The sequence below is a fragment of the Falco peregrinus genome, chromosome 5 (genome assembly GCF_023634155.1).
Source record: "Falco peregrinus isolate bFalPer1 chromosome 5, bFalPer1.pri, whole genome shotgun sequence".
Classification (NCBI taxonomy): domain Eukaryota; kingdom Metazoa; phylum Chordata; class Aves; order Falconiformes; family Falconidae; genus Falco; species Falco peregrinus.
In genome coordinates this window covers 53,191,554-53,219,395 of record NC_073725.1, presented here as the reverse complement: position 1 = coordinate 53,219,395, position 27,842 = coordinate 53,191,554, and the positions used below count along the sequence as shown (strand labels likewise).

The following is a 27,842-nucleotide window of genomic DNA, read 5'->3' as shown; positions in this document are numbered from 1 at the left end:
TCACAAGATTGATATCTTTGTACGGACTTGAACCATGACTATCCATACCTCTGCAAGCACTGAGTTATTTCAGATATAAGGACAATCTGGTTATGTAGCTACTTGGTTAGGAGACACTCAGTTCCCCCTCTCCTCCTGACAATCGTGAATTCCTGGCTGAGTTGATTCTCACAGCCAGAGGACATAGGAGGAGCTGGGTCGTACACCTTGTGTAGTGTGGGTTGGGGTTGGCTATTTTCAATCTGTTATTAAGTTTCAGCCACCTCAAGGTATCTCCAGTATAAGCTAAATCACCTCTTCTAAGGCAGCATGACTTTGGCCACAAAATGTTTCCAGTTGTGTCAGAGTATTATTTTTTATTGGCAATTAATTTGAAAAAAAAAATAGCTTTTTTCAGGCATTTATTTCTCCACAGAATCCAAATGGATAAAGAAAAAATACTTCTCTATCCACAGCACCTCTTCTTTTTTGCTAGCCTTGCTGTCTCCAACAGGCTTCTGACATGTGAAACAATACATCAGAGCTACTGAAAATGGTTTTTAAAAAAACATGACTACAGACAGTGTTGGATAAAGAAAATGAGACTCTTTGAAGCACATGTAGTTAAGTGGTACTCATTTTGTTGTTTTTAATAATGGTTAAAATAAGAAAGCTCAGAACTTGCTCATCCCAAATTACTTTCAGCTTTTTACTTTTTCCCCAGTCTTTCTGATTATTCTTAGAATAATCATTTTAAGCAAGAAAAGTAACTGTGATAGTGTAAGTACTATATAGGATTTAACTGTCCTTTATTCACATTTTTCCTCTAAGAAATAACTAAGCACTTCATTATTAATACCGACAATACCAAAACCAGATGCCTGACTACTCTGATTAACTTTGTCTGAGCCAGAAATTGTCTTCCTCTTCCTCAGAGCACATATTAGGTTTCTAGTCAGAGTTCAGACTTACATAAAACTCAGTAAAGACATCCTTCCTTCCCATATCTCAGACATTTCAATTTATGCATATTCAGTGATTTGATTTATAAAGGGATTGTGAATAACTTAACTATGATGTTCTCCACTTAACCAAGTTCCCAGAGGAACAAAATATTTGAGAAATAAGTAATATTCAGTGTTTCATTCACCAGAAGGAGTTTAAGAGTTTTGAGTACATTAAATAAAGATTACAACTGAGGCACTGAGAAGAACTTCAAGAACTGAGGCAAACCACTTCAAAAACTTGCTTGAAAAAAAGATGAAGTCTACAAGTGCAGGTATTCGTTTCTTCTATCTACAGTAATTTGAGACACATGGAGGAAAACAGTCCTGACATGCTATGAAGACAATAAGCTCAAAAAACATGCTAAAAAAGACACAGGAGATGTAAGGCATTACAGATTAGATGAATTCCTGAAGAGGAATGGGAAGGCAGAGATGATTTTAAGCAACAGCTGAAAGAATAACTTCTTTAAACTAGTTCTCTTTATGGCACAACAGCATATCATGATCTAGAGCACTCACCACTTAAATCCACACCAACAGTATCATACCCACATCAGCCGCTGTTAGGTAGGGCAATTTATTCCAATAAATCACACAAAGTAGTCTTACCACACCAACCTACCAGTGTCTGTCATGGCATATCGTAGCTTGGCCATTCGTCTGACCACTCTCAGACATGTCTGGGCAAGACAGCAGAAGAGTTGTGAGGAAGGTTTTGGAGAAAGAGAATTTTGAAGACTCTCAGAGAGCTCCTTTTCAGCATGCAAAGCCACCAAGGGGAAGTATGAAAGCATCCTGGAGAGATGCAACAGGCCAACACTGCATTTTTCAGGGCCAGAGAGAGCCTGCTGTAAGAATCAAGACTAAGGTGACAGATGGGATGAGACTTCACCATGTAGATGCAGCAAAAGGTCTGCATTTGAAAAGATTTGCTCCCAAAATAACCTGCGAGGTTTGGACACAGAACAGCTGTAACAAAAGTAAAATGTCCAGGTTGTGTACGATACTCAAGCTACAGCATGAGTATCGGGCAGTATGGCAATATTGCTTACGTGATCCACAAAGGAGGAGATAAATATGCTTGAAGTTATGAGAATAAGTTACTACTACTCAGAGGGGCTATGACCTAGCTGACAGCTGGAGACACTCCTGGAATCCAGTTTGCAAAGATGAAAGAAGTCTGGAATAAGCAGGCAAACCTGCAATTCATCCATGCAGAGACAAGAATCTGGAGAAGATGCTGTGTATGAAAAAAATAATGACAAAAAGACAACATGTAGAAACCTCCTCTTAACCAGAAAGTTGGAGGATGAATCAAGAGGATTTCCATGAAGACATAAGAGAGTGTGAGACTGAAGCTGAAAGAGTAAACAGAGGTAAGATATTCAGAAAGAGTTGTATAGTGACCATCTAGGTAACATGCCAAAGACTGAACCTCTAGAAACTTAGAATTATTCTTCAAACTCTTTAATGTTTCTCAAACAGTGAACATACGAAAATTCCTGGTAATAGTGTTTACTTAAATTGGCAAAGAACCTAAAATTAACTGTGAGATACAAACTCAGAAGCTACCAAAAGACTTCAATGTTGATATTTTAAAGTTTTGGTCATCTGATCATAGCATGCACACAAGGAAATTAAGTGTCATATTAATACCATGTGGTAGGATTATGGAATAAGCTCACCTTTTCAAAAGTTTATTACCTACTGGGGCCAGTGGAAATATGCACAAGGATAAAAATTAATGAATAAAAGTGTCTTTGCTGAGTTTAAGCCTTAATGTCTATTAATATTCAAGTTTTAAAAAATGCCATGCCCACGATTGCTAGAAAATACTAGACACGAAAGATGGACTAGCCACAGCAAAATCATTCATAAAGTCACAAATAAAATGGCAGGTGGCTGTAAAGTTAATGATATTTCAAAGCAGCTGTCATTTAAGAAAACTGCCATGGCACACTGAGTGGACATTTCCCATGAGGAAGAATGTCAGCTTGAAATCTAGCTAGCAGAGAAGAATTCACTGAATCTCTTACAAATGTTTTGCTTTGTAACATCTTTTATCAATTAAAAAAAAAGAAAAGACAAAAGAACTGATTTTTTCTGAACTCAGGAAACTACAGAAAGGCCAAATGGAAGCAATGAGAACATGAGTTTTAGTCCCATTTTTCTCAGAATTTGGACAATTCACAAGAGGGGTTGGGAAAGAGTTATGTTAGGACAGAGAAGCAGGCTAGGTGGCTCCATGAGCCACATGGATGAGTTCCTCAGGTTGATTTGCTCAGCCTACAGCCCTTTGGGCAAAGCAGGACATATGCTCAGACTCTCTGGACAGAATCCCATATTCAGGAAAATGGTCTGACTCTCACTAACATCTTAATTTCTTTTCCTGTCCAATTTATTTAGGCCATTCAGTAGATGATATGAATTGCTCTTCCGCAAGCATGTAATTGCAAACTCAAAATTCTTCTCTAGTTCCGAGTAAATGTCCTTAAGGAAGAAAAAACATTGATCAATGGTGAATCATAGGTTTGCCTCCTAATTTAAGTAACTTCTTTACTCCGAGTACCTGAAGGGAAAATGTTTCATGCATGACCTTCAGTTGCAAAGGTTCTGTTATGCTTTGAAAGCCTTTAACTACATGTGCAATGCCAAACTTGCAGCAGACATCTTTCTGGCCAGGGACCATCACTCAATCTGATTGCTGAACAGAAAGGAGCATTCAGCACTGAACAAAACAGGCAAACCTCTATATCACAGCATGTGAAAACATTCTCTGCACAGAACTCTAGGCCCCTGAGAAGGTAGAAATAAATAAAAAAACCAGAATAAATTCTTACATCCATATGAAAAAACATACATAAATACTCCAACTTGCTTTCAAAGTTGGATGGTTATTCACAACAACTCCTTTGAACATTTCCCAAATGGCCCCTGAACATCTCAAAATTAGAATATATTTGTCAGAGGTATCCTTATGTTTATTTTTATTTGGTCTTTCTTGATTGCAATAGATTGTCAGGCAGTACCTGTTGAATTATATCAACATACCAAAGATCACGCTGAAATATATCCTGGCAAATCTATTTCAGGGGGTATATTTACTAGCTGTACAACTATGTATCAGGAGGAATAATTCAAAACACACTTACTAGAGTGTCAGTAGAACATAGGAAAAAGTCCTATTTTAATTTCTTCAGGAAGCTGGTGAGTTTTGTATAGCAGGTTCTGCTTTTGCAGAACAAAGCCTGGGCAATATCCAAGGGCAATGGATTTAGAAATTAATCTTCAGGAAAGTCTTCTCTAGGATGTATGTAAAAAGTGGTCTTAATTTATAATCTGTGATTCCATGGGTATATGTACTCAGCTCTTTTCCTATTTGTGAAATAAATCATACTGTAACATCTTGGCAATCCGTCAGACACCAAGAGCTTCAGAATCATCTTACCTTACTCAGAAATGGAACAGATGAATCCTTAGAGGGCTTTTTTCACTGTGTATTTATGCATTTACTATACCTGCAGACACTGTACACAATATATAAAAGCACAAGGAGTTTGAAGAGCACTCACCGTAAGTGAGAATATACAGTGGTTTTCCATTAGTATCCATAGTGGTTAGGCAAGGAGCTTTCGGTGAGATGGTGCCCCATCGCTGCAAAGCTGCTTCCAGAGAAGGCGGCCAATTTGTAACCACACCTAATTGTTCCCCACGCATAGCCAACATCTGAGCTCCTTCTGGCTTTGGCTGGTTTGGATCTGGCTGTTGAACTTATGATTATGAAAAGATACACAGTTACCATGTAAATTCTATACCTTGTGTACACCTGTGTAACCAAGAGAATAAGTTACCTTTGCAAAATATCCTGAAAATAATGTTAGAAGGTATTGAGAAGCAACACAGAAATACAACAGAATAATTAACTTTTAACTTTAAGAGAGATGAAGCAACTGAAACATCTCAGGAATGCACGTGCTTATCCTTACACTAGCTCTACAAGCAGGGAAAGAAACTGCTGAGGCAGCATGCATATATTTATCTCTGAAATAATCAACTATCTTTATTCCTAAATAGGGATGGAGAATACTTCTTCCTGGCAAAAACACAGTAATGAGCTGAAACTGCAGAACTACTGAAAAAATGTACTTTAACAAGTCATCAGTAACAGACTGATTTAAGTCATGCTCTGTTACCATACTTTGTTATAAACTACAATGAAGACTATTTAAATCTCCACATCCTGGCAGATCTTAATTCTCAAAGCACTGACCTCCATAAAAAAACCCAAAACAAAACAAAACAAAAAAACCCCAAAAAAAACAGAAAAGAAAAATTTCTTCATTGACTTTATCCTTGTTTCTATCTTACATTTAGTTCATTTTTTCAATGCTTCTCTGTTACACAAAGGATGTGTAAAACATTTAACATGCTCCCTCACTAACAGTTTTTCTCATATTGGTGTTCAAAAGCAATGGCTGTAACCCACAGCTGAATGTTCATAAAGCAAAGCTTCCCTCCACTCCCTTCTGTTGTTTCTTTGCAAGCAGAACCAGGAGCTGCGCAAACAAGAGAGACTTTTGACTCTACAGCACTACATCCAAGCTCACTACGAACAGATTCAACTAAATACCGATGCTTTTTGGTACTTGCCAATACAGCGAAGGCTTACTTGGCTTTCTAGAAAGTCAATCTATGAGACAAACATTTTACAGAGTTTTAATAAGAGATCCCCAAACCTTTTGAAAAACAGTCATTTTACCTTCTAACAATTCCTCAAAGTCATCTACAAAGAACTCTCGTAATGGTGGTCGTTTGGGCCGTTTTAGTGTATTGACCAGCTGCTGAATCTTTGCTGACACTCTGCTGCTCACTGGTACTCCTGCAGGACAGGGATCAATGGAGACATCAGTCGACTGCTATGCTGAACGCCACCAGATGTTAAGTGGGGTAAGAAAAGGTCTAGGACTGCAAGGCCACCACCACTACAGTTTCATGCCATACCGTGACTCAAGTATTCAACATTAAGACATAAGATCATTTCAGCAAAAAAGAACAATGACGCCTAGAGTTTAAATAAAAAACAGTACAACAATGTCAGAGTGAGGTTGCAAAATTAAGAGGGGAAATGGCACATAGACTGAGGGAGAGAAGCACAGTGAAAAACCCCTCCCTACAGCCAATACCAGTAACCTTACAGAACTCTTCCCTAAGCATTGGCAGTGGTCAGTGAGAAGATGGGCAGTGGCACTCCCCATGATCACTGGCCATACCGATACTGTCTGACTAGACTGCAGCTCAGCGAGGAGTATGGGTAATAGGCTCTGGCCCATCATTCACTCTGGTTTGCTCTTTACACTGTAGTGGACGCCTGTCCCATATCCACATGAAACATGGTTCACATCTTTGTGTTACTTCAGCATGACTCTGTATTCTCTGAACATCCCTACAGCCAATCCCACCAGCCAGCAATCTCCAAAGGGAGGCATGCGTGCCCATACAGCATTTTGAAAAACACAATTCTGGTTAGGAGTATGGGGCAAGGGGCACTTTTATAATATAATCCCATCAATCACCTCCCCTTTCTTTTTCCCTAGTCGAGAGCAAAGCCTCTGCATCATTCATGCCAACTGTTCCTGAACTAATGGCTTTCTGTCACTGCATTGCAGGAATTTCTGCTTCCTACCCTTCCACAAGGTTGGCTCCAAAACTTTTACCAAGTGTTTTTTAGAGCTGAAGCTGCTAAGTTTGGATGTGATACACTTGGTCAACAATTCCACACCCTGCTGAAATATTGTTTAGTAAGTTTTAGAAAAGAGGAGCAGTAAATAAGAAAGGGTTTACAAATAACTGTTTTTCAAAAAAAACCAAAAAACAAAACTCAGAAAATAAAACTTCAAACACATCACTTTTCAAGATGTAGCCATCCTACCATGTCACGTTCTTTGTAATTTAAAAAACATACTAGCTGTAAACAGGCAGCATGATATAATCAGATGTAAAGAGATTCACTGCTTTCTTTTGCTGAACAATTTCTGTGGGGAGTCAGCTCTGCTGATCAAGAAATATTTCTCTGTTGGCTTTATTTATACCAGTTTGGTTTAGGACTGTAAAGATGCTGCAACTTTGTACATGTTTATAGGTGAAAAGTGCCCAGAAGAAACAAAGAACAGATGCATACAGTAACCACTAAAAATGTTACGATACTCAAAAAAACCTCCAGTTTTGCTTTGTGACATACCATCACCAGTCTCCATAAGTTCAGCATTTCCATACTTTGGTGCCACTCGTGCTGTTGATCCTTGTGGTCTTTCTACTTGTATTGAGTGTTCTGAGGTGTAAGTGGTAACATCTGGAGGGGCAGAATGATTTTCTGTGAAAAACAAGGTAAAAGGTTTAACCATGAACCTCTAGTGTTGAAGAGCTGAAAAGCAAAGGGGAAAGGATACCATTTGATTTTTTTCCCCCAACATCTGAACAGGTGTTAATGCACAAAATGAATGTATAAAACTATAATGTACAGCATGATTTTCATAAATAAAGCTTCCACTGATTAAACCAGGGGCTGTATATCTGCAATCATGTAAGCAACAGGCTAAAAAAATGATACAATTAGGTTGTAGGTTCTCCACTGACATTTAATTTTATACTAAGCTAAAGCTTGTGAACAGCTTCAAATAGAAAAGATGCCAACAAATATACTTCTGATATATTATTGCGTAGGTTTTCTAAATAAAAAGAACACAGCATGTTGTCAATCACTTGCAAGTGTCAATACAGATCAGTTTTATAAGCTCTGTATTCTGTATGTGCCAATTTTTGTTAAGAAAGGAATTTATTCATATATATTAGGAAAAAAATCAATCACAGCAGAGTTGAAACCCAGGAGAAAGAAATAAAATTTAAAGAAACATGAACTTTGCATTCTGCATGGACACTTGCTTGTCCACTATTTTTAGACAGAGTTATTTTAATTCTTCCGCATTACAAAGACTTGCCTTCCAGAAGGCAAACACAATTTGGTCTGACTCATGCCAGCACTGCTAAACAGTTCCACAGAGCTAATCTTTCTCTTTCATAGCCTGATAACTCAGCAAGCTACCACAGTTTGTTTTCCTGTGTTTTCAAGTCTGAGTCTGTATTACCTACGTATTTGTACTATTTTTATGGGTTGTCTCATAATTTTTTTCCAGGTTTTTATCAGCATTAGAGTAGGTGGAGATAAATACCATGAGCAAATAACAACTTCTCTTTCGATTGACATAAATGATCCCCAGCAGCCTCCGAGACACAAAAGAAGGCAGGTCTTCATTCTGCTGCCACTGAAGTGAAGAGGAATGCTCTCTGTTTTACAGTAGGGTAAGACTCTTTAAAAAGGCAACAATTCTGGGAAAACTTCATCTTGTCCTAATACTATTTTCAAGATGTGTTTTTTAATAAATATGTCCTACAAGCATTACGGTGACATAACTCTACTAAAACACCAACTTCTACAGAAAATTTCACCTCAAATGTAATTATAAAGCATTTTCATGAGTCTTGAGCTTTGGATCACTGTAATCCTTGTGCATTCAGTCCCAAATTCATGCACCATCAACACACACAACTATTTTTTATTGCTACACGTACAGTAACAGGATGCTGTATTAGATGCTTATTTTGCATACTTCTCATTTAAAGGTGGCATTTGACAATCATCATGAAAAAGTAAGACATGGCATTAATGTTTGTATTCATGAACATCATAAGGACTCAACCTTATCACTCAATCACAGTATGTGGTTGAGGAAAACACAGGATGCTTTTATCGTGCAACTCAGAAACACCTCGCATCCTGCAAATGTCCCATTGAGCCTTTTGATTTCGATCACATCCACTGTTATCATTTTACTGTAACAAACATGTTATATTGTGCTGTAAGTGATCAATGGAAGTATAATAGCTTGGACAACGAAGCTTACGCTGGTAATTGTTTGAATAATGCTGTCATTTTAGATGTCTTGTCATTATCAACCAAGTTAGACTTAGCACAATTTTAGCCCTTTCTTGCTAAGTAGCAAGAGCTTTTTATAGATCATGATTGAACTATTCGATAAGTCAATTAAAAATGCTGATGTTTATCTTTTTATTTTTTACTTATAATGCAGTTTGGCTATGCAAATAGGAGAGATCATGACTAAGAAAATAATTGTACTTAGTCAGCTATTAGCTATTAGTAACATGAGAAAGTATTTTTAAAGTTAGCTATAATTGTTTACATCTTCCCAGTGAAGTATTTCCATCTTTTCAGACTTTACAAGGCAAATTAAATTTGAGTTAAAGTATCCTCTTTCAGATTTTAGCACTGAGATGGTATTTTTTTTAATGCATGGGAGAGAAGATACATGATCCAAAGCACCACAGAGCAGAGGTGCTCTCCCTTCTGATGTATACCTTTGAAGCCAAATACTTCTTTGTAACACATGGTGCTGGGTAGGGAGAAAAAACATGAGAAAGACATTTCCTGCTCTTTAGTAAAAGGGCATCCTTTTGAACAAGCAGCACTGGCAATTGAAATCACCTAGAAGAAACTCCCTTCCCTAGGTGGCCCCCACTGGCTAGCCAGAGAGTGGGGTTTTAGCCCCCTGGCTGCCCATTCGCTGTTTAAATTTCCATTAAGAACTCTTATACAGCAGAAGAGGAACATTCAGGTTTGTCTTGCCATATTCCTTTAAAGTATCTGCTTAACAGATGTCTTATCTGTTGGCAGTATCTACAGCTGCAAGTTTCAACCATCACATTCACAAATCCTCAGTTGGTTCCCTTCTCAGAGGCAGGTTTGGAGAAATGAGAGTCATACCAACAAAAATTTAGTCTGAATGACTTCTAAAGGAAAAGATGAATTGTTATGTGAAATGTACCCTTTTTTGTATAGAACAGTCATTCCAGGTTTAGACCATGGACACAATTGGTACAGAGCTGGTTGGTCTCGTCAGGTAACTTGAAGCATGGTTTGAGCTTTAGTTAAGAAGAACGATCCTGACACATCTGTTGACTAAGAAGTAGAAACTGTGACAGCTGCATGACTTCAAAGCATTTCCTCCATCAAACATACATATTTGCATCACCTCCTCTTCCCATCTCTTCCAATATTCTTGCATTAGAAGATCACAGACAGAACAGCTGCTTCCAGTTAAGGCGCTCCGCATTTCTGCCACTGCAGTGAGATAATTCACCCATTTCACGAAAATCAGAAAGAACCAACAACGCAGAGCACATTCACATAGGGATAGAGCATGTGCAATTGACAGACCCCCATGTATGAGGAGGAGCCAAGAGGTGGGGGAATATTTTCAGTGGAAGCTTGGAAGCACACGAGCACCATGTATTTGAAAAGTCTCCAGGATCTCAAAAAGCACTTCTGCAATACTATACTTGAAGAAAATGCAGCTTTTTCTCCCAAACAAGCTGGCTCTTCTCATTGTTAGGGGAGGGAAATCCAGAGTCAGAGCTGTAGCTTCTTCCATCAGTTAGGTTCCTGCCATACTGAAGTCCAGGTGACAGGATTTTAAACTAGTCCCCTGTATTAGGAGTTAATATTCCCCCTCAGAAGACAAGAATTTTAAGGTTGTCTGAGAATTCTCAGTCATGCTTTATGGCACATGTTTTTATATTTACTTAATAAGAAATCTATGTAGCCTTTAATGTGGATAAAAGCCTTTGATTTTTAAACAGAAACATATTTGAAGCATATAAAAGAAACATTAAATGCATCTACAGGATCAACATTTTGTAGTGAGATGTTTATATCAACTTACAATGATAGGTAAGTGCCATATGATTTTCATTACATGAACTTCGGGATGTGCTTCCTCTCCTTGATTTTTATATACATATACGTCCAAAACATGTAATACAGACAAACGAAAGCACAGATGCCGGAGCATCTTAAAGCTGAGAATAAACATTTAAAGGATATCTATCCTAAACTAGAACTTTGGCCATAATAAAGCAGCAGCAGCCAAATTAAATTAACAGTACAACATAAAAAGCATATAATAGCTAATGCAAATTATCTAAACGATCCACAAAGCTGAACTCTGCTTATATTATAGCCAAGGCCTTTTATCAAATCCCTTCCCAGAACTGCATTACAGTAAATTGGAAAAATCTCCCTTTGATTCTGTGATGCACTCTGGAGGTCAAATCCTAGTGGATATCAGAATGGAGGGGGTTTATTGGTTATCATTAAAGGTCTTTCTTGTTGCCCCTTAAATTTGTATTTATCAGAATTGGTATCTTCAGAGCGTGCCAATACGTCCTTACATATTTACAGATGATTTCTCGCTTGCAGGCCGATCGGTCTCTGGAGAACAACTCCTGGACCAAACAAACATCAAGCCATGGGAATACATGTTCTTTGTGATCAAGAACAAATTGTTTCCAGTAGCTGAAGAGGTTCAGAGAACAGGATTATTGTTCTCCCTTGCCTTCTCCCCTACCAAAGAGGATTATTCATCTATGATCACTGGCACACTGCCTCTAAAAGAGCAAGGCTATCTGTGGGAATACTTGAAATTTATTACCTCTTAGAAAACAATTATATGCAAAATCCACCTTCTTGGATTGAAAAAGAACACAAAAGAGCCATTTAATTTCAAATTCTAACAGAAAACAGCTCACCCATGAAGAAATACATCCTATAGTTATCATCTATGCAGCTTCTCTTACATTTCCAGTTATTTTAGCAACAATGACTGATGGTAACCTTAAGATCACAATCTCTGTTAGCAGATATCACTCATATTTTGTATCCAAATGACCTTTACACTACTATATCACAACTACTGTCCAACTAGAGATGTAATTTAAAGTATCTTATTGTCAGAACAAATACGCTGAGATAAGCTTAACTGTTTCCTTCAGAGGAGAAATCTTTCTAGTCAACAAGGCAAAATAAAACAAGTAAAACAAGTAGTATTCTTCCTCTTCTACAGAATACTGCCATCTTAATTTAGTTCTATAAATGCTGTATTATTTACTGCAAACTCAGTGATTACAAAAGGAGACTTACTGTGCCAGATTTAAAATTACTGAAATGTCACATTATAAAGAAGCTATATTTAAAGACACATTAAGACTTGGTGTGTGAGTAATGTAACCTTTCAGAGTTTGGATAAATTTAATTCTCTATGCTATAATTTCCTCTAGCATTTCAAGATGAAGTCACAGAAAATAACCAAATGCAATGATTAATGTGTTCAGAAGTGTATGTGTTTCTAAAACAAGGTTCTAAGCTATTCATTTAGCATGAATTTAAGAATACAATACAAATCCTCCCCCTGACTGCAATCCAGCAATTCCAGACCATGGTGAACGGACTACTTATCTGAAAATACAGGTGTTATATCAAGCTATACTCAAAAAAAAAAAAAAAAAAGGATGCAGACTACTGTTCCAGCACATAAAATCAGGAACATTTAAGAAGCTTCATGTATCTTTCTACATATACTTGAAAAGGAATGATCAGTTGAGGAACAGTCGTGCAAAACTGCATTTCGTATGTGTAGTAGAACAGTAGTGAAGTAGTGAGGTTGCTTTATCCGTTCCAATATAGATTCCAACAGATTTTCAGTGAGACAACCCAAAATACACAGCCCCAGCGAGAATGCACCCAAAGCAGATGCCTCGTATGATAAACAGTTACTGGAGAATGAAGGGAAAACAAGCCTTGCTTTCCACATGCCTAATCGAATAGCTGCCTCATTTTAATGAAGACTAATGTCAATGGCACAATATTCAGAAATAATTAATGTCTGTGAAGCTTAGCCCTAATGGAAATAAAGCTCTGACTTCCTAGGATCTTTCCAAAGGATAAAAACAAACAGCTAATAATAACAGCTCCCTTCTCTGAAGGTATATAATAGTCCTTCCCAAGGACTATAATAGCTAGATATCCCAGCCCAAGTATTTTAGATTCAATTAAGGGCAGAAAAAACATACATTTAAGAGGACCTACTGTTAACAGAATTATCAAAAATCACTCAAGCTATGTAATTAAAGTGGTGCAGCAGTTGGGGAAACTCATAGGCAAGCAACCCCTAATGCTGCATGCACTGATTTTTCTTAATGATGGATTCTACAGAGACCTTTTTAGTGCTAAATAATGGAAATCATGCAACTGCACGTTTTAAGATATTTGGCAGCCAATACCTAGACCCTGTTTGGCACAACCTAAGTCTACCTCTAAATCTAAATTGCTACTTTTTTTCTTCCCTTCCTGAAATAAGAACATAGGGCTATCTCTCCATATAACATGGGTAAACAAAAAAGGAAAGAAGAAAAAGCACGTGAAAGACTTCTGTAAGATTTCATAAGGTAATAACAGCTGAACGTGAAAGTCAAAATTCATGTTAATTGGATATGCTCAAAACATCCATATACTAACCTATATGCGTTTGAGCCATAACATCAGCTAGTCTGTGTGCAGCACCACTGCCTCCACTTTGTGTCGAGGAGGATGAAGTGGTTGACGTGGTAGAGCCATGGATCGCTTGACTGATCCAATGTTCCATGTTTATACTCCCCTGACTTGAGGTGGGAGTTCCCTGGGAGTCGCCCTGTACGGAGCCTTCATCTTCTGAACCAGAAGAAGTATCTAGTAATTAAAAACAGCCTGTTAAAGTGCAGTACTTTGGGGATTTCTTAATAGAAATAAGGCATGTTGATATTACAGGTTTAAAGATAAGTGTCATTAAGAAAAGCTCACGAAGGTACACAAACTTAGTAAGAAAAGCCTGTAATACTGAAAGCCCTGACATGAAGTCAAATGCTAACCGTGCACTGAGAGAGCTTTCCTGTTGTAGGGCCATGGCTCCTGTATTGTACAAAAATAAGATTGCAAAGGAGTCTTCCTTTATAATGTGGCTTGAGAATATTCTGAAGATCTCCAGCCGTGCATTAATAGTACAGAATATCCAAAATACTTTCCCAAGCTCATTCCACAAAGTCTGTGAAACACTTTCCCAATTGTAGAAAGTCCACCCCTCAGTGAGAAATGGAGTCCCATCTGGATTCAGTGAGAATGGAAATGCATGAGATGTGGGGCATTTTCAGTCTAGTAGGTAAAAGAGCAGATAACTTTGAAAAGGAATGGCATGGCTAATTGTAAAGACAATGTTACATTACAGTGTTAGGGAATAAACCAGAAACTTGAAAGCTTTGACTCAAATAAAAGAAGACAAGCTGGCCATAGTTAGGTCTTCATAAGACCAGAAGGACCAATGCAACCTGAGATACCACCAAGGGCAAAAGCAATCATGCCAAGTGCCCCGGCTGACTTTCCAACCGTTCAGTTCACCTTCTCTTCAAACTTACCTCAAGGCTCAGTGTGTCTCAAATGGCATTTCCATTTCTGCCTACGCAGGCAGATTCTTAGTTCATAGCAGCATAAAGAACTGTTTCTAACATTGTCATAAACTACACAGAGATGCTCACCTGGAGGTGTATAGGCATCCATTGATGTCTGCACCACCAACGAACGTCGTTTCGAGGGCATGGGGACTGCCATTTTCCTTTCTTTATGTTTAGCGAGGGCTGCCTGAACTGCTTCTGTGTGGACATCTAGAAGGAAAGAGAGATTTCAAGATAGCGTTCAGTCAGAAATGAGCCATTTGTTTGTGCATTCAGGTACGTTGTATGCCAGCTAGGCTGACAACACATATTTAACCACGAAAGGCCAGGAACGCACAGCATCTCAGAGGAACTGCATGAGCTCTCTTCATTGTAGAAAAAACAGCTATAGTGAAAAGTGCTGTACCAACAAACAAGCCCTTTGAGCTGTATGCTATTTCCAGAACAGTGATGCACTATTTGAGGAGCAGGAACACCGCTTCCCCAGAGCAAATCTCTGTTTAACCAAGAGCTGTTACTTCAGCAACCATTCATTACTGTTTTCAGTGGAAGTGTGGTGCATTAACATTTCCCATTTTTTCTGTGAATGAGGTTTCCAATTTACACTAAAGTCACACAGACTAAGCAAATAGGAACATTTGCTTGCAAAGTAGTAAGAGGTATGTGAAATGTCACAACAGAAACGGTAGCAGGTCCCCCATTCCCAAATCCTCCTCCTGCCTCTGTCACTTGGCATCATTCACAGAAAAATAAGTATTAGGTAGGGTTGGCCTAGGGTGGAATGAGAAGTAAAAGCACCCTGAGCACTGGCCTGGTGCTACACAGCTCACACCAGCCCACTCCAAAGCATCCAACAAATCCTGTCGCTGTGGGGACATCCCCATCCCCAGTGAAGAGCTTCTCTACCTTTCATATTTTATATATATATATATATATATATATATATATATATATATATATAAAATTTGTCTGCCTCCCAAAGTTTGGAAAAGGCCATTTATCATGTCTAAAAGATGCCAGTGACATGTTTTGATAAGGACTTTGTTTTGTGCAAATTATTTAATTACTACCATAACTACACATTGAAGTAAGACTGCCTTTAGTTTACCATCTTGCACTGTTTGTCTGCATATTTCTATGGCTTTGGGACAAGACGCACATGAGGAGACTGTATGCAAAACTCATGGCAGGCAACAAAAGTCACTTGTGGTTAAAGAAGCTGCCACATATTGACCATCTGGTACACAACTGGAAGCACATTAGATGTTGCCTTTTAACCAGTCACTGCTAGTCAGCTGTAGAAACTGCAGCTAGTTGTGTGCATGATTTAGCTTTTCCCGTTTGTAAAGTAGGAGCAGAGTGAAGCAGGTTTAATCCAGAGTGATCCCACTTCTACTGCTGCTGAAACTGTTTGAAGACCACCCTTGCAGGCTGCGTTGGCAGTACGTAGCCTGTTTCCTACTCCTGTGTCAATGTGGTGGCAGCTCTGAATGGGCAATGTTCCCCAACAAAAGTAACAGGAAAGAGAAGAGTATACGTATCTTTATTTAAAGATGTGTTGGTCGGATCACATCAGCATAAACAACTTGTACGTAACAACTGGGAAGGATGACTAGAAGCATTAGATGATACACTCTGCTGATAAGCTGCAATGTCTCATTTTTCATAATGGTGTTCCCTATCTTCTGCCAAGGTTTAAACACCTTTTAGTGGAAAGACTGCAGGGAAGAGTAAGTCTAAGAAAAAGAATGTTATCAGCTGTTCCTCCGAGTTGTTTTTTTGCTTTGTTTTAAATCATGAAGAGGATTTGCACGTCGGTGAAAGCAAAGTAAGAAAAGCAAACAGCAAAGCTGGAAAAGCATACTCAAAAGAGCCGTGTGGTTGATCGACCACAATGGAGGCAAACTGCGATGCTAACCAGAAAGCAATTTCTCTCCTGTCAAGCCACTATTTTAAAGTAGAAGAGTTAAGGTCTTTCTTATAATTAAAACCTGATGAAAAGTTTATTTAAAAAGAATCATCAGCCTAAGAAAATAATCTAAGTTCTAACAGTATGTCCCCAAGATAAATTCCTACCTGCTCACTCCACACCAATGCCAATAATGTATACAGGACCGAACATGCTCACTAATAGTTTGTGTTTCTTATCCAACAGGGTAAATTCTTGGTTTTCCTTCAAAGGATAGCAATTAGATATCAATCAGTAAAAAATGAGTTTTCCCTTTAAAAACAAATCCCAAACTCTACAGCAATTTTGGGAAGAGCATAATTTTTGCTGATCAAGAAAGGAGGAACTGTACGTATATTACTGTACTTAGGCGTGGTTTTTACCCTAAGTGTCAGGAGGGAGATGAGCTGTAACTCAAATTCTTCCGAAGTTTTTTAAAGGAGGACAGCTGACAGAAAATCATTATTAAAATGCTTAGTGACAGCTGGACACTGAATCATAACTTGTGAATTCTTTGATTTCTTTTTGGTGCTTTTTTGATGTAAGAAGGTAAACTCATCAGTTTAAAAAAAAAAAAAACAACAAACCACTCTGCAGGGTTTTGATTTTCAAATGAGACCACAGGAGTCCAGGAATTGAATTGTTTTCTTAATAAAGCACATTCCTGATATGTTTATTTCTAATGGGTTACTGTGGAATAAACCAAACCATAGATTCCTAAAAAAAACCAACACAACAAAACCCCACAGGAAAGCAAAAACAATGGAAAAGATAAGAAACTGAAAAAACATAGGGAAGCCGACTGGGGAGAAGGAACATGCACACCTGCTTCCAGCCCAGCCTGCAAGGTCAACTATTCTGAAGGCATTACTCAGAGTATGGAGGCTACCAAAAAACCCAGGACACATATCTGGAAAAGGCTGAGGACAGACAGTCCAGAGATGGTCCTGGGACTATGAGCAAGAGCTTATAGGCTTTTTTTTTTTTTTTTTTTCTTTGGGGGGTGGTGGTGGGGTGGGGAAGGCAGCAAAAACAGTTAAGCTTGGATAAAAAATCTTTTTACAATGTTCTCTCCCAGGAATAAAACTCTTGGCTAAACCAAGTGTCTCTAAGCATAGCAAAACAGGCTAATGATGAGGTAAAGAATGAATAATAGCCAATGTAGTTTGTATGGTCTTCTTTTTGAATGAAAGCCTATTGATGGTTTCTGAAGATGCTCTTCAACCTATTTTGAATGTCTTGTACAGAGTTGGACTTGCTAAGCTTTGAATGAACAGCATTCAAGCCATTCATACCTAGAGGCTAAGTCCCAAAGTATATTGAAAAATCTGGAGAGATGAGGGAGAGCCAGATGGGTATTTACGAATTGCACTAGACAACACCACCTATCCTGTCACCACAGCAAGGTAGAAACAGTAAGTAGGTTTGTTCCCACCAAATATCAGCTTCAGGTATGCACTTGCCCTACACATCCTTTGCTTTCCTCTAGGGTCTAGCTTTGCTTTTCCGTTCTACAAGTGAACTTTGCTGATGTATCATAAGGAATGTTAACCAAAACAGAACTAAGAACCTCTTTTCCTACTTTTATGAAGTATGGATTCAAACCCACACTGAAACATCCATTCTTCACCAAAAGGTGACTGGTGATTTGCGTCTCATCAATGTGAGCAAGAGCATGGCAGCTCTTTGCCTTTATCTTGGTGAAAGATGGGCTATGGAGCCCATCAGAATGTATGTGACCCATTCTCTCCCACTGCTTGCCCACAATCTGTCCCTAGCAGCTACTGAAAAAATGCAAGGAGACTTGTAATAGGAATTTATACAACAGTAACTGGAAGCTCCTTGTTCACTAAAGGAAGGAAACCACATTTGTGATACACACTGGGACAAAGTATAATGAGGGTAAGAAGACATATCCAGGTTCCCTCAGGACAGAAAACTGCTTATCCCCCTGAATCCTATTTGTATTCTCCACATACCACACAGAGCATCAGTTTAGAACACCACATTAGAATTTCAAACTGTCTCTGGCAGGGTGATGCCCCTTGTCTTGCAGGTCTGACAAAAGTGTCTGAACTGTCTTCTCAATCTACCCTGGCACACTCAGGCTAACTGAATTCATCATATTGTGATTGAGCACTGCTTTAAAATACAGATTTCTTGTTAAATTTTCCTGAGAAAACCTGTTCAAGTATGAAGATTTTGTCCAGAAATGCCACACAGTTAGGAGCTATCATTAAAAAAAAAAAAAAAAAAAAAAAAAAAAAAGCCACAAACCCCCCATGTGTCCTCTCTTTCCTCACCGTGTGGCACGCTACAATTTCCCACCTACTATAAACTTCTGATAGAGTTTCAAACACAGATATACCTTGATGTAGTTGCACTCAAGCCTTCTGAAAAAGTCCCAGGTCTAAGTGGAAAGAATATACTTTTAGGCGAAATATTCTTTCATGTAGGAGTCTGTGACATCCTAACTACCCTGTTACAGCTGATAAAACCACTGCAGGTCCTGACCCTTCAAAGTACGCCTATAGGTAACAAAACCTTTATACTCTTCCCACCTGGCTTTTCCACAAAAGTCTCAATGGAAAATCTAGGGGATAGAGTGATGATATTTTATTATATTGGTAGCAGGAACCAATGTGCAGTTCCTTACCTGCTGTTGTCCACTGTTTTAGGTTGGCCAACTGTTCGTTGAATCCAATTTATGAGTTTGTACTCAAGGAATCCATAAATGGGGAAGAATAAAGCAAATGCTTGGAAAAGCTAATCGCTCAGCTTGTGCTACTGCAATCAACCCGGCGTTCAGTAATCAACCTGACACATATTTCTTACAGGCTGCCTGATAATACTCAGCACACTTCAGACAAAACAGCTCTGTTCCCAGTCTTTTGTCTGTTGCATTCCAGAATTTTTATTTGTTTATTCTCTCCCTTTACCTTCTCTGACAGGATAGAGAGGGCGAGCATACTTCTGGGAGCAAAGCCAGTAAGTAAAATACAAAAATCTGGAACTTAAAAAAAAAAAAGCATATGATAGAAAGGTGGTTTCCCTTCAAAGATTTAACAATGTATTAAACAAGAGATGAGGCCTCAAAACAAAGGGTAGAGAAATTAAAACTGGCATAGAGAATGATGGTACATAAGCTCAGACTCCCCGAGTGATGGCCCATGGGTTTGGCCATTGCACTCCATAATCCGAAACTCTCATCCATTGCAAACAGAGGTAAATCACTCATTCCATCAGCAGGACAAATTGCCCAGCTTTCCCAGGAGGGGCTCTGCTTAGCGCAGTCCCTATTTTCATCTGGTTTATCTGATAACTTGGCACACTGTTGTGCTCCTTGTTTAACTGAAAAGGCTTAGGAAAAAAACCCAACCCACTAACAGACGTTACTACACAGCACCAACTTGATACTGACACCATGTTCTCCAGCGTCTTTCCCCTCTTTATCTCTCAGTGTGATCCAATGGCTGTATGATCAACACTGGTGCATTTGATTGTCCACGGAAAAGACGACGAGCCCACCTCTCTGTTTCTGTGGAACAAAGTGATGTCCTACCTGCGCTGGCATGCTGCTTCGATGTGATCTCCCCTGGCACAACAAACCGGCAAGAGACAGGAGATGGTGATCAGTACACAGCCCAGCCAGAGGGATGAGCCCCTGCTCAGAGACTGCTTTTTAAACACGTGGTGACATGTGAGGGAGCAACCTACTCTCAAGATGAAAAACTGGGTGACAGAGGTTGTTTGGGGGAGAACTGTATTAACTGCCGATAGGTGCGCAGTGTTCAACGGTTAAATAATAATGCTCAGAAATACAGAAGCAAACACTGCTAATTACAGGTTGCTCACACTGTTGACTCCTTGTTCACAGTGTTCTTTGACCATTTATTCCCTATGCTGTTGAAGACCTGGAACCTAATCCTCTTTTCACAGGGGGACACAACAGTTTTTTATCCAGTCAGAAGTTGGGTTGGCACACAGAAAGAGAGGCTGGCCAGGAATTTTAGTCTGGTTTGTACTGGTTCTGGGATAAGAAAAGTCTTCTGAACTTTTACTGAAGTCTTTTCTGGAGAACATACTTTCTCTCCTCCTTGCACAAACACGTGTACTTAGAAAAAGTGGCGACTTTGCTCTATGACAAGCTGTCCTCTCCTAGCCCATTACTTTGGGGGAGACAGTACGTATGATCCTTCTAGGCTCCGATGAACTCCACGAGCAAATCAGCCTTCCTTTCCTGAAGCAAGAAAGCAACTGTGTGATGAACAAGGTCACCCATTTCCTGGTCCACATATGGAGCCACGCGGCGGTATCTCGTGTTTCTCTACAGCTGCCAGAAGAGCACTCTTCTGAAGTGTGCATCCTCATTTGGCATGGCGCATAACCCTGATGCGCCCTTCCCCTTATACCCCATGAACAGGGATGCCCCATTCCTTACTTGGGCCAGATAGAGTGTCCTGGAAAGCTCTGAACAGTAACGGAGACATTTGAAATATGCTGCATATTCCTAGTCCTCCCACAGACTTCTGCAGCTTTTAGCAGCATGAGTTTGCTCCTTTTTGTTCAGCTCTTACTTTTTAAAAAACAAAAACATATTCAAAAATTACAGTTGCCTTCTTTCTCAGTGTGGAGGGGTTGTTAATTTTTTTTTTCCTATATAAGTTTAACATGCCTCAGTGGCTCCCTTTATTCAGCATTAGCTGCATTTGCTCCATAGGCATGTCAAACACTCAACATATTGTAAGTAAAATGATACCTCTTTAAGGATCAGGGATCTGGGTGTTAGTTCTGCACGGATCATGAAACAGGGTGCTCCTCCCAGGAAAGCACCAGCTACATTAAAATTTCCCACATTATAAAACTGTTCTTCACACTCCTTTCATAAAATGCTGCAGTACACAAAAGAAAAACAGTGACTTCTTTTGTACTTAAATCAGGTCTTGCAGTTTTGTGTCAAGTAGTTATCTTGTATCTAATTTATCACACAGCCCTGTTCCTTTTTAAGACAAGAAATTAGACTGGCTGTAGACAGGAGTCATGCATTGCTAGAATCAGGATAGCAGAAGTCTGTTTCTACCTGTTTCTGATAAAATATATTCCTTCTGTTGGTTTTACTCACATTTTCAGTTTCCCAGTAATTATACAGCCTTGATACCCCAATCACCAGCTGTTTAAGAAACACAAATATGGAAAAACAGGCTGTTGCCTAATTTTTGTTGTACAGATGCAGAATTATCTAACGGAGTCCTTATCATCTTCTGCAGCCTGGTTTTCTAGTTCTGAAGTAATGGTACTTCCATCCCTCTTTTCAGGGGACTGATTGACCCCTGGAAGAATAAAACTGCTCGGAGACTTACCTAGATGTGATCTGAATGCATCCATTTCATCTGTTTATTCCTTTTGTCTCATGTAATTCCTCTCCCCTGAGCTATTCTTGTCTTTTTTTGATTTAGACTTTGGAAGCAATCTTTCTTCCTTTGCTTTAGTAGCCAATTCCCAGTAACATGACGATACAGCTGGGAGCAGGACAGGCCCAAGGATTCTGAGAAGGTTTAGCATCCTTGCTTTTTGTGGGATAGTCCATAAATGCAACTGACTTGCTTGCAGAATGGCAAATTATTAAGATCAAGAAGGTTGATGCTCTGCTTTAACGAGTCGAGAATGCCAAAGGATTTTTAAAAAGAGGTTATTTATGTACATATAATATATACTTAGGTCTTATTTATATTGCGGTAAAGGATCAGCTCTGAAGTCAGACATTCAACAAATAAGCAAAACTACAAATAAATCTCTGTCTCAGAGAAGTCAGCAAATGGGGCGGCATCAAGGAAAAGAGCTGGAAGAACAGGCAGAGAGGCGGCTTGCAGGAGGACACAGGAGCGAGAGCAGTCACTGCTCCATCAACACACAGTGTAACAGCTGAACCCTTTCAGCTTCTAAGGAGGCAACTGGTACTATGGGAAAACAGCACTATCAAAGGTGAATTTTGGCTGAAAATCCTAGATAAGGTAATGCTAAGTATAGCAATAGTATGCTAAGTAATTATACAGAGGAAAGGTTGGCAGCTGCTGCCTTACAGGAAACTAGTAGTTGAAAGCACGAAAGTCTCTTATGAGTTTAATCAGACCTTTTTCTTGTAGCTACCATGGAAACAAAGGATATACTGAGAATTCATTTCCTAATACATGGCCTGTAAATACTCTGAGTAGAGATAATTTGGTAGCTACAACTATTGGGAATGCAATCAGGACGTACTAAATAGGGTGAGACACAGTAAATGTGGTATCATCAGAAGAGATTACAGTTAGGCTTTGTCTTTTGATTGTCTTGGGCTGACAACACTGACTTAGATTCAGGCAGACACAGGACAAGTGATTTCATAAAAATTGCAGTGTTCATCCAACACAGTTCAGTCCTTGGAAAATCATCTCACCCCTGGGAATGTGAAAGTAAGTGAGTCCATATAATAACAGATCTTTGCTGTGGGTGACGCTATAATGCAGCAGTGTCAGAATGCTTTTGCAATCTCTCTGGGTAGTAAGATAGGAAAGTGCAACGTCCGAACATTGTGACACCTAATTTCGCTCCAGCTGCAAGCAGGTGTGCTATTAATTCTGAAATAAGGCATTCACAACAAACACAGGGAATACTCAACTGAATGCAAGAACATCTGCTCTAAGATGACACTCATTTATACAAGGGCCGTGGATGTTACCAACAGAAATAAACTGTTCCTTACATTTCAAAGAACAAATAAGTGTGGGTTTTTTTTCAGTTTTGGGGCTGTTTAAGCTATATATACTGGGTCTCTGGATTTACTGAGAAAGGGGACACATGGATATGCAAGGGAAAGTTCTGCTGACTTTTCATGAATTCTCAGCCAGATTTTGTTGACCTGAACAATTTTTGACAGTGAAAAGTCAGCATTTTAGAAAACATCTGCACTCCCACGAGCATGCGACTGCAAAAGGCCTGGCTCTTCTAAGATGCTGCAGCCAACAAACTCCACTGATGCAGGAGACTGCGCTCCGGGCACTCGGCACAGGGCTGTGCTGTGCCATCCTTCAGCCGCTGCCGAGTACCTCCGGGGCACCTGGTGCCCACCTCCTGGGGCACACATGAAGAAGCTAGAAGCATTGTATGTTCTCAGGTGGCCAGAAAGCTTAACCCTAAAAAAGAAAAGCATGGCTGTCACTGCCCACTTTGGATGGCAGTGGTGATAACCCGTAATTCTGGGTGGGAGGAAGGTAAAAGCTAAGGCGCGGTTGGGAAAGTTGTACGGGCAGGTTGTGTGTACAGAGGTTATGTGATGGAAACAGAGGACACCAAAACAGAAGATTGAACTCTTTATGACACCATGGCTAGTTTTGCTGGAAGGCATACTTTTTGCTTTACTTTGGCTTCTTCAGATATTATAATAAAGATTTTAAAATGTTTTTCTCTAAACTCTGAGATTTAAAACTATATAACTCCACTCATAAGTGAAATAATAATAAAAAAAACCCCAGCATGCAGGCCTCCCACTAATAATTTCCATCCCTCCATTTATTTATTATCTCATTTGTAATGCAATCTGGAAGTCAGCTTCACATAGTGACTTCATCTCAGGCCCCCTTATTATGTGATCTGAAGTAAATCAACTTTCTATTTGTTTCTCTCTGGAGATCCTTGAGTAATTTTCCTCAGGAGTTCTGCAATTACCCTTACAAATTTTTCTGCTGGGTCAAAAGCAAGGATGTGGTCATATAAATTACATCTCTGCAGAAGTTTTTATTCAACCTCTGTTTTGCCCTGATTGAGCTGTAGCTTGAAATTGTAAGTCAGCTAAATCAAATATGAGATTAATTAGGTGTGTCTACAGCCAGGTTAACTAATTCAGATCAACTCTTCTAAATGACCCTTGCTCACCTGAAGGTTTAACAAGTTCTTTGGTTTATGACAAGCCACCTTAACACTTATGTGCAGTCCCATTTTGACACATAGGACATTTGTCATATTTTTTCCTTCTCCTTATTCCTTGGAGAAATGCTAAATGATAAGGGTTCAATAAAAACGATTCCTCAAATCTTCCCATTCCATTTTTCCCTCTACCACGCACTACAACTCTTACACTCTCATAGTGTAATTATTTTTTTGTCAGTTCTGGCGAGATTGCAGAATGAGATCTTGAATGTCCTTTCAAAAACGCAAAATATAAGCTACCCATATATTTTAAAATCACCATGAGGTAAGCTGTAAACATGCAAAATGTCGGCAACCTTTGTTACAGTTCATACACACCCTTACCTCATGGTAAATGAGAATAAATACATCGTAAGGCACATACCGATGCTCCTAGAGCAGAACAGCTCAGCTACTTAGGGCCTGGTGCCAACTTCTCCTCTAGGATTTGGGTCTAAAGGGAATGTTTTTTCATTGCTAGCTCCCTTATTTCACATGTCCCTCAAACCTAGCCTGGGATCATTTGTTTTGACATTTAATGACTTCACGCTCAGTATAAGCTGTTCAGTCTTTTCCCTATCGAACCACAGTGTGGGAAAGGTGGCTCAGGAATTTGAGCTGGGAGAGTTGTAGTTAGGATGCGTTTGTTTTGGCAGTATCTCCAAAACTCTCCTGTATGAAGATGTCTTCTAAAAGAAGTGCTGAGTGTGCTTGGAAAATAAGCTGCTCTCTGCAGCGGTGGGATCTCTGGGGCAGGGGTTGGCAGCCCCCCAAGAATGGTGTACTAGACTGATGTTTTCGTTCTCATCTTCAGAAGTTACATGTGAAAAAAAATCAGCAAGCGTGAGTAGAAGTGAGGTGCTCCCCGCCGAGAGTCCAGGTACCACAGCCACCTTTCCAGCAGTACCCTTTCTCTATACTACCAGCTGGGAGATGCTGATTTCACCTACAGTATTTCTAAAAACACACCATTTCTCAGCTCCCAGCTCTATGCTCATCTACTGCTATGCCTTTTAAAATCTGTCCACATAGTTCATGTAACACATGTGCTCTCATTTGCTGGGCTTTCCTCTAGGACTCTGTGAACCCTTAGCCACAGAGGCAGTGCAATTTCACTTACACTACTACTTCCCACACCATTTCTGACATCTGGAAAACTTGCTTTTAGAGCTCACCGGTCTCATTTTTCTTAAGCCTTACACTTGCTCCAGGCAGTGCAGAGCACTGGTCATCTTCAAGACCTCTTAGAGAAACAAGGGATTCAATAAACTTGGCCCAACCCATCTGTCATATCCTCATCTCATCAGAGGAGAATTCTATGGCAGAAACCATAGAGCCAAGAGTCGTTATCTCATTCCTAACACATGCATGTCCATTTGAACATATTACACCCTATGATTTAATGTTGATTTTTTTCATTTTTGCTGGTGCATACTTTTTGTGCATTTACATAACCCTTGTTATTTTTTATAGACAGGCATGGAAACAGTAAAAGCTGGGGCCTGGCATGTGAGAAGGTGCTCTGGTTTCCAGCACGGGGATGGAAAACCTAAGCTTTTTGTTTTGGTGTAATCTAAAGGCCACAGTGGCGCCCCTTCAGAAAAATGAAGTGGCTAAGGACCTGACATTTCATGTTTCCATGTGTTGAACACCCAGCTGAGGAGGATAACATACTTGTTCTCTGGAGAGTGAAAATGGGTGCTGAAGGGCTCTGAAAGGAGAGCTGCTCTCTGAAGCCCGCAGGCCATGAACAGCTGAGAAACACAGATCTGGGGGAGATTTACCGTGACCAACAAAACAACTTCTGATCAGGAGGATCTGCCCAGTTCACCCATGGGGTGTTTCCTTAGAACTGCCACCGTCTCTGCGCTGCAGCCCCTCTGCCGCAGCCGAGCCCAGCAATGCCTCAGGCCCCCGCACGCCAGCCACAGTGAGGGGCCAAGCTCCCCCAGCAGCGATAGCTCAGGGCTTTGCGGTGGAGAGGTTACAGATCAGTATTTTAAGCACCAAATCAGTAAGATCATTCCTCCAAAAGCAAGACCGCCTACATGATGGTATTTTAAATAACGGCGGCAGAAGCTCCAGGTTTTCCTATGAGGGATTTCAATGTTAGCAGGAGCAGGATGTAGCCAGTGCCAACCAGCGAGCCAACAGGTCCCTAGTGACTGCATGAAGACATCAGGGTCAACATCCTCTGAAAATCTTAGGATTTGACTGGGTGAGTTCATTTAGACAGCATGATAAGACTGTGAAAGCTAAGCCATTCAGGTTACCGACCTCTTTACTCCACCACATAACTCCTGTCTCCTTATCTCAAGACACCATACCAAATCCATGGATTTGCAGCTTCCAAAACCTGAGAAACCTAGGTTCTAAACTGCACAAAGGAAACAAAGCTGTATGTCCAACTGCAGCTACATCTACATGACCACTATTAACTTGGTACTTAAGTCTGTGCTTGATTTTGCAGTCACACCGCTGGAGCCAGGTCAAGCCAGATGCTGACATCTATTCTGCACGCAGAAGCAGAAGTGCAAGCCAGTTCTCCTTTGACTGGGTTTTCTTGCCTGGAAAGCCACTGGCCAGAAAAGCCTCTTGGCAAAAGTTACTGATTCAGCGGACAGCAACATTTGGCTTCGGTGTCATCTTGAGCCCCCAGATAATGTTTTAGTACAGGCACTGGCACAGGAACGGCAGCTGCTCAGAGAAAAACATCGCCACGATCTACATTTGGCAAACCTTTCCAAATACTAAGTGAGTAAATGCCGAGAGGATTTTTATATTCAGTAGTAAACAAATAAAAAATGCTTTGAATTAGTATCAGCTAAACTAGCTGCCACATCTGTATAAAATCGTATAGCTTAACCCTGTACTGGTTCAGTTACTACACTTATAGCACTGTTTCTTTAGACACCCAACAAATGATCAAAGCAGCTGACATTTTGAAATAAATATAGTGATTTCAGGATCCCTTCCTGTATAAAAAGAAGCAGCCAGGAAATTTTTTTAAACTCTTTTTTTAAAGAGTTAGGCTAAATTCCTAATGTAGGCTGAATTCTAAAATCAAATTACCTTAACACAAAATGTATCAGGAACATTTAAGAAAAAAAATAACTTCCATAAACTCAGAGTCAATTTTATTTAGAATATAAAAATCATAGAAACCAGGTTTTGAAAATTATAGTGCTGAAAAATTCTGCTACAACATTAATGAAATAATAATAATAAAAAAGACTGAAGTGAGAAAATAGGTAGGGATTTAAAATGTCACATTCTGACATTTTCCATAATATAAGAACATAAGTTGAAGGTGATATTAGTGGCAGCAACGATTTTGAGTCTCCAAAGAGAGTTCATTAAACAATCTTCGCTGACACCTAAATTTATGTAAAAAACAAAGGCATGGAAGGAGAGCTGGATGACTTTCAGGATGTTAGACTTCCAATTAGGAAAACCTTACCAAGAAGAGACAGAAAAGGACTTTGATCAGAACTGGAATAGAGGATTTGCTTACAGATGTTAATTGAAATAAATTGTGCAAAAAAACTAAGGGAGGGAAGTATTTTCCTAGAAGT

General features: G+C 39.6%; 1 protein-coding gene across 4 annotated transcripts in view; it reads right to left on the bottom strand.

Annotated features, from left to right (window-relative positions):
- Positions 1-27,842, bottom strand: part of DIP2C (disco interacting protein 2 homolog C) — a 325,075-nt gene that overhangs the window by 104,554 nt on the left and 192,679 nt on the right. For all 4 annotated transcript variants that reach the window (XM_055805709.1, XM_055805710.1, XM_055805712.1 and 1 more), the window contains 5 exons: positions 14,460-14,585; positions 13,411-13,620; positions 7,225-7,356; positions 5,746-5,865; positions 4,559-4,756 (listed from right to left, as the gene is read on the bottom strand). In XM_055805709.1, the coding sequence (XP_055661684.1) occupies positions 4,559-4,756; positions 5,746-5,865; positions 7,225-7,356; positions 13,411-13,620; positions 14,460-14,585 (786 nt within the window). The remainder of the gene's footprint in view (positions 1-4,558; positions 4,757-5,745; positions 5,866-7,224; positions 7,357-13,410; positions 13,621-14,459; positions 14,586-27,842) is intronic.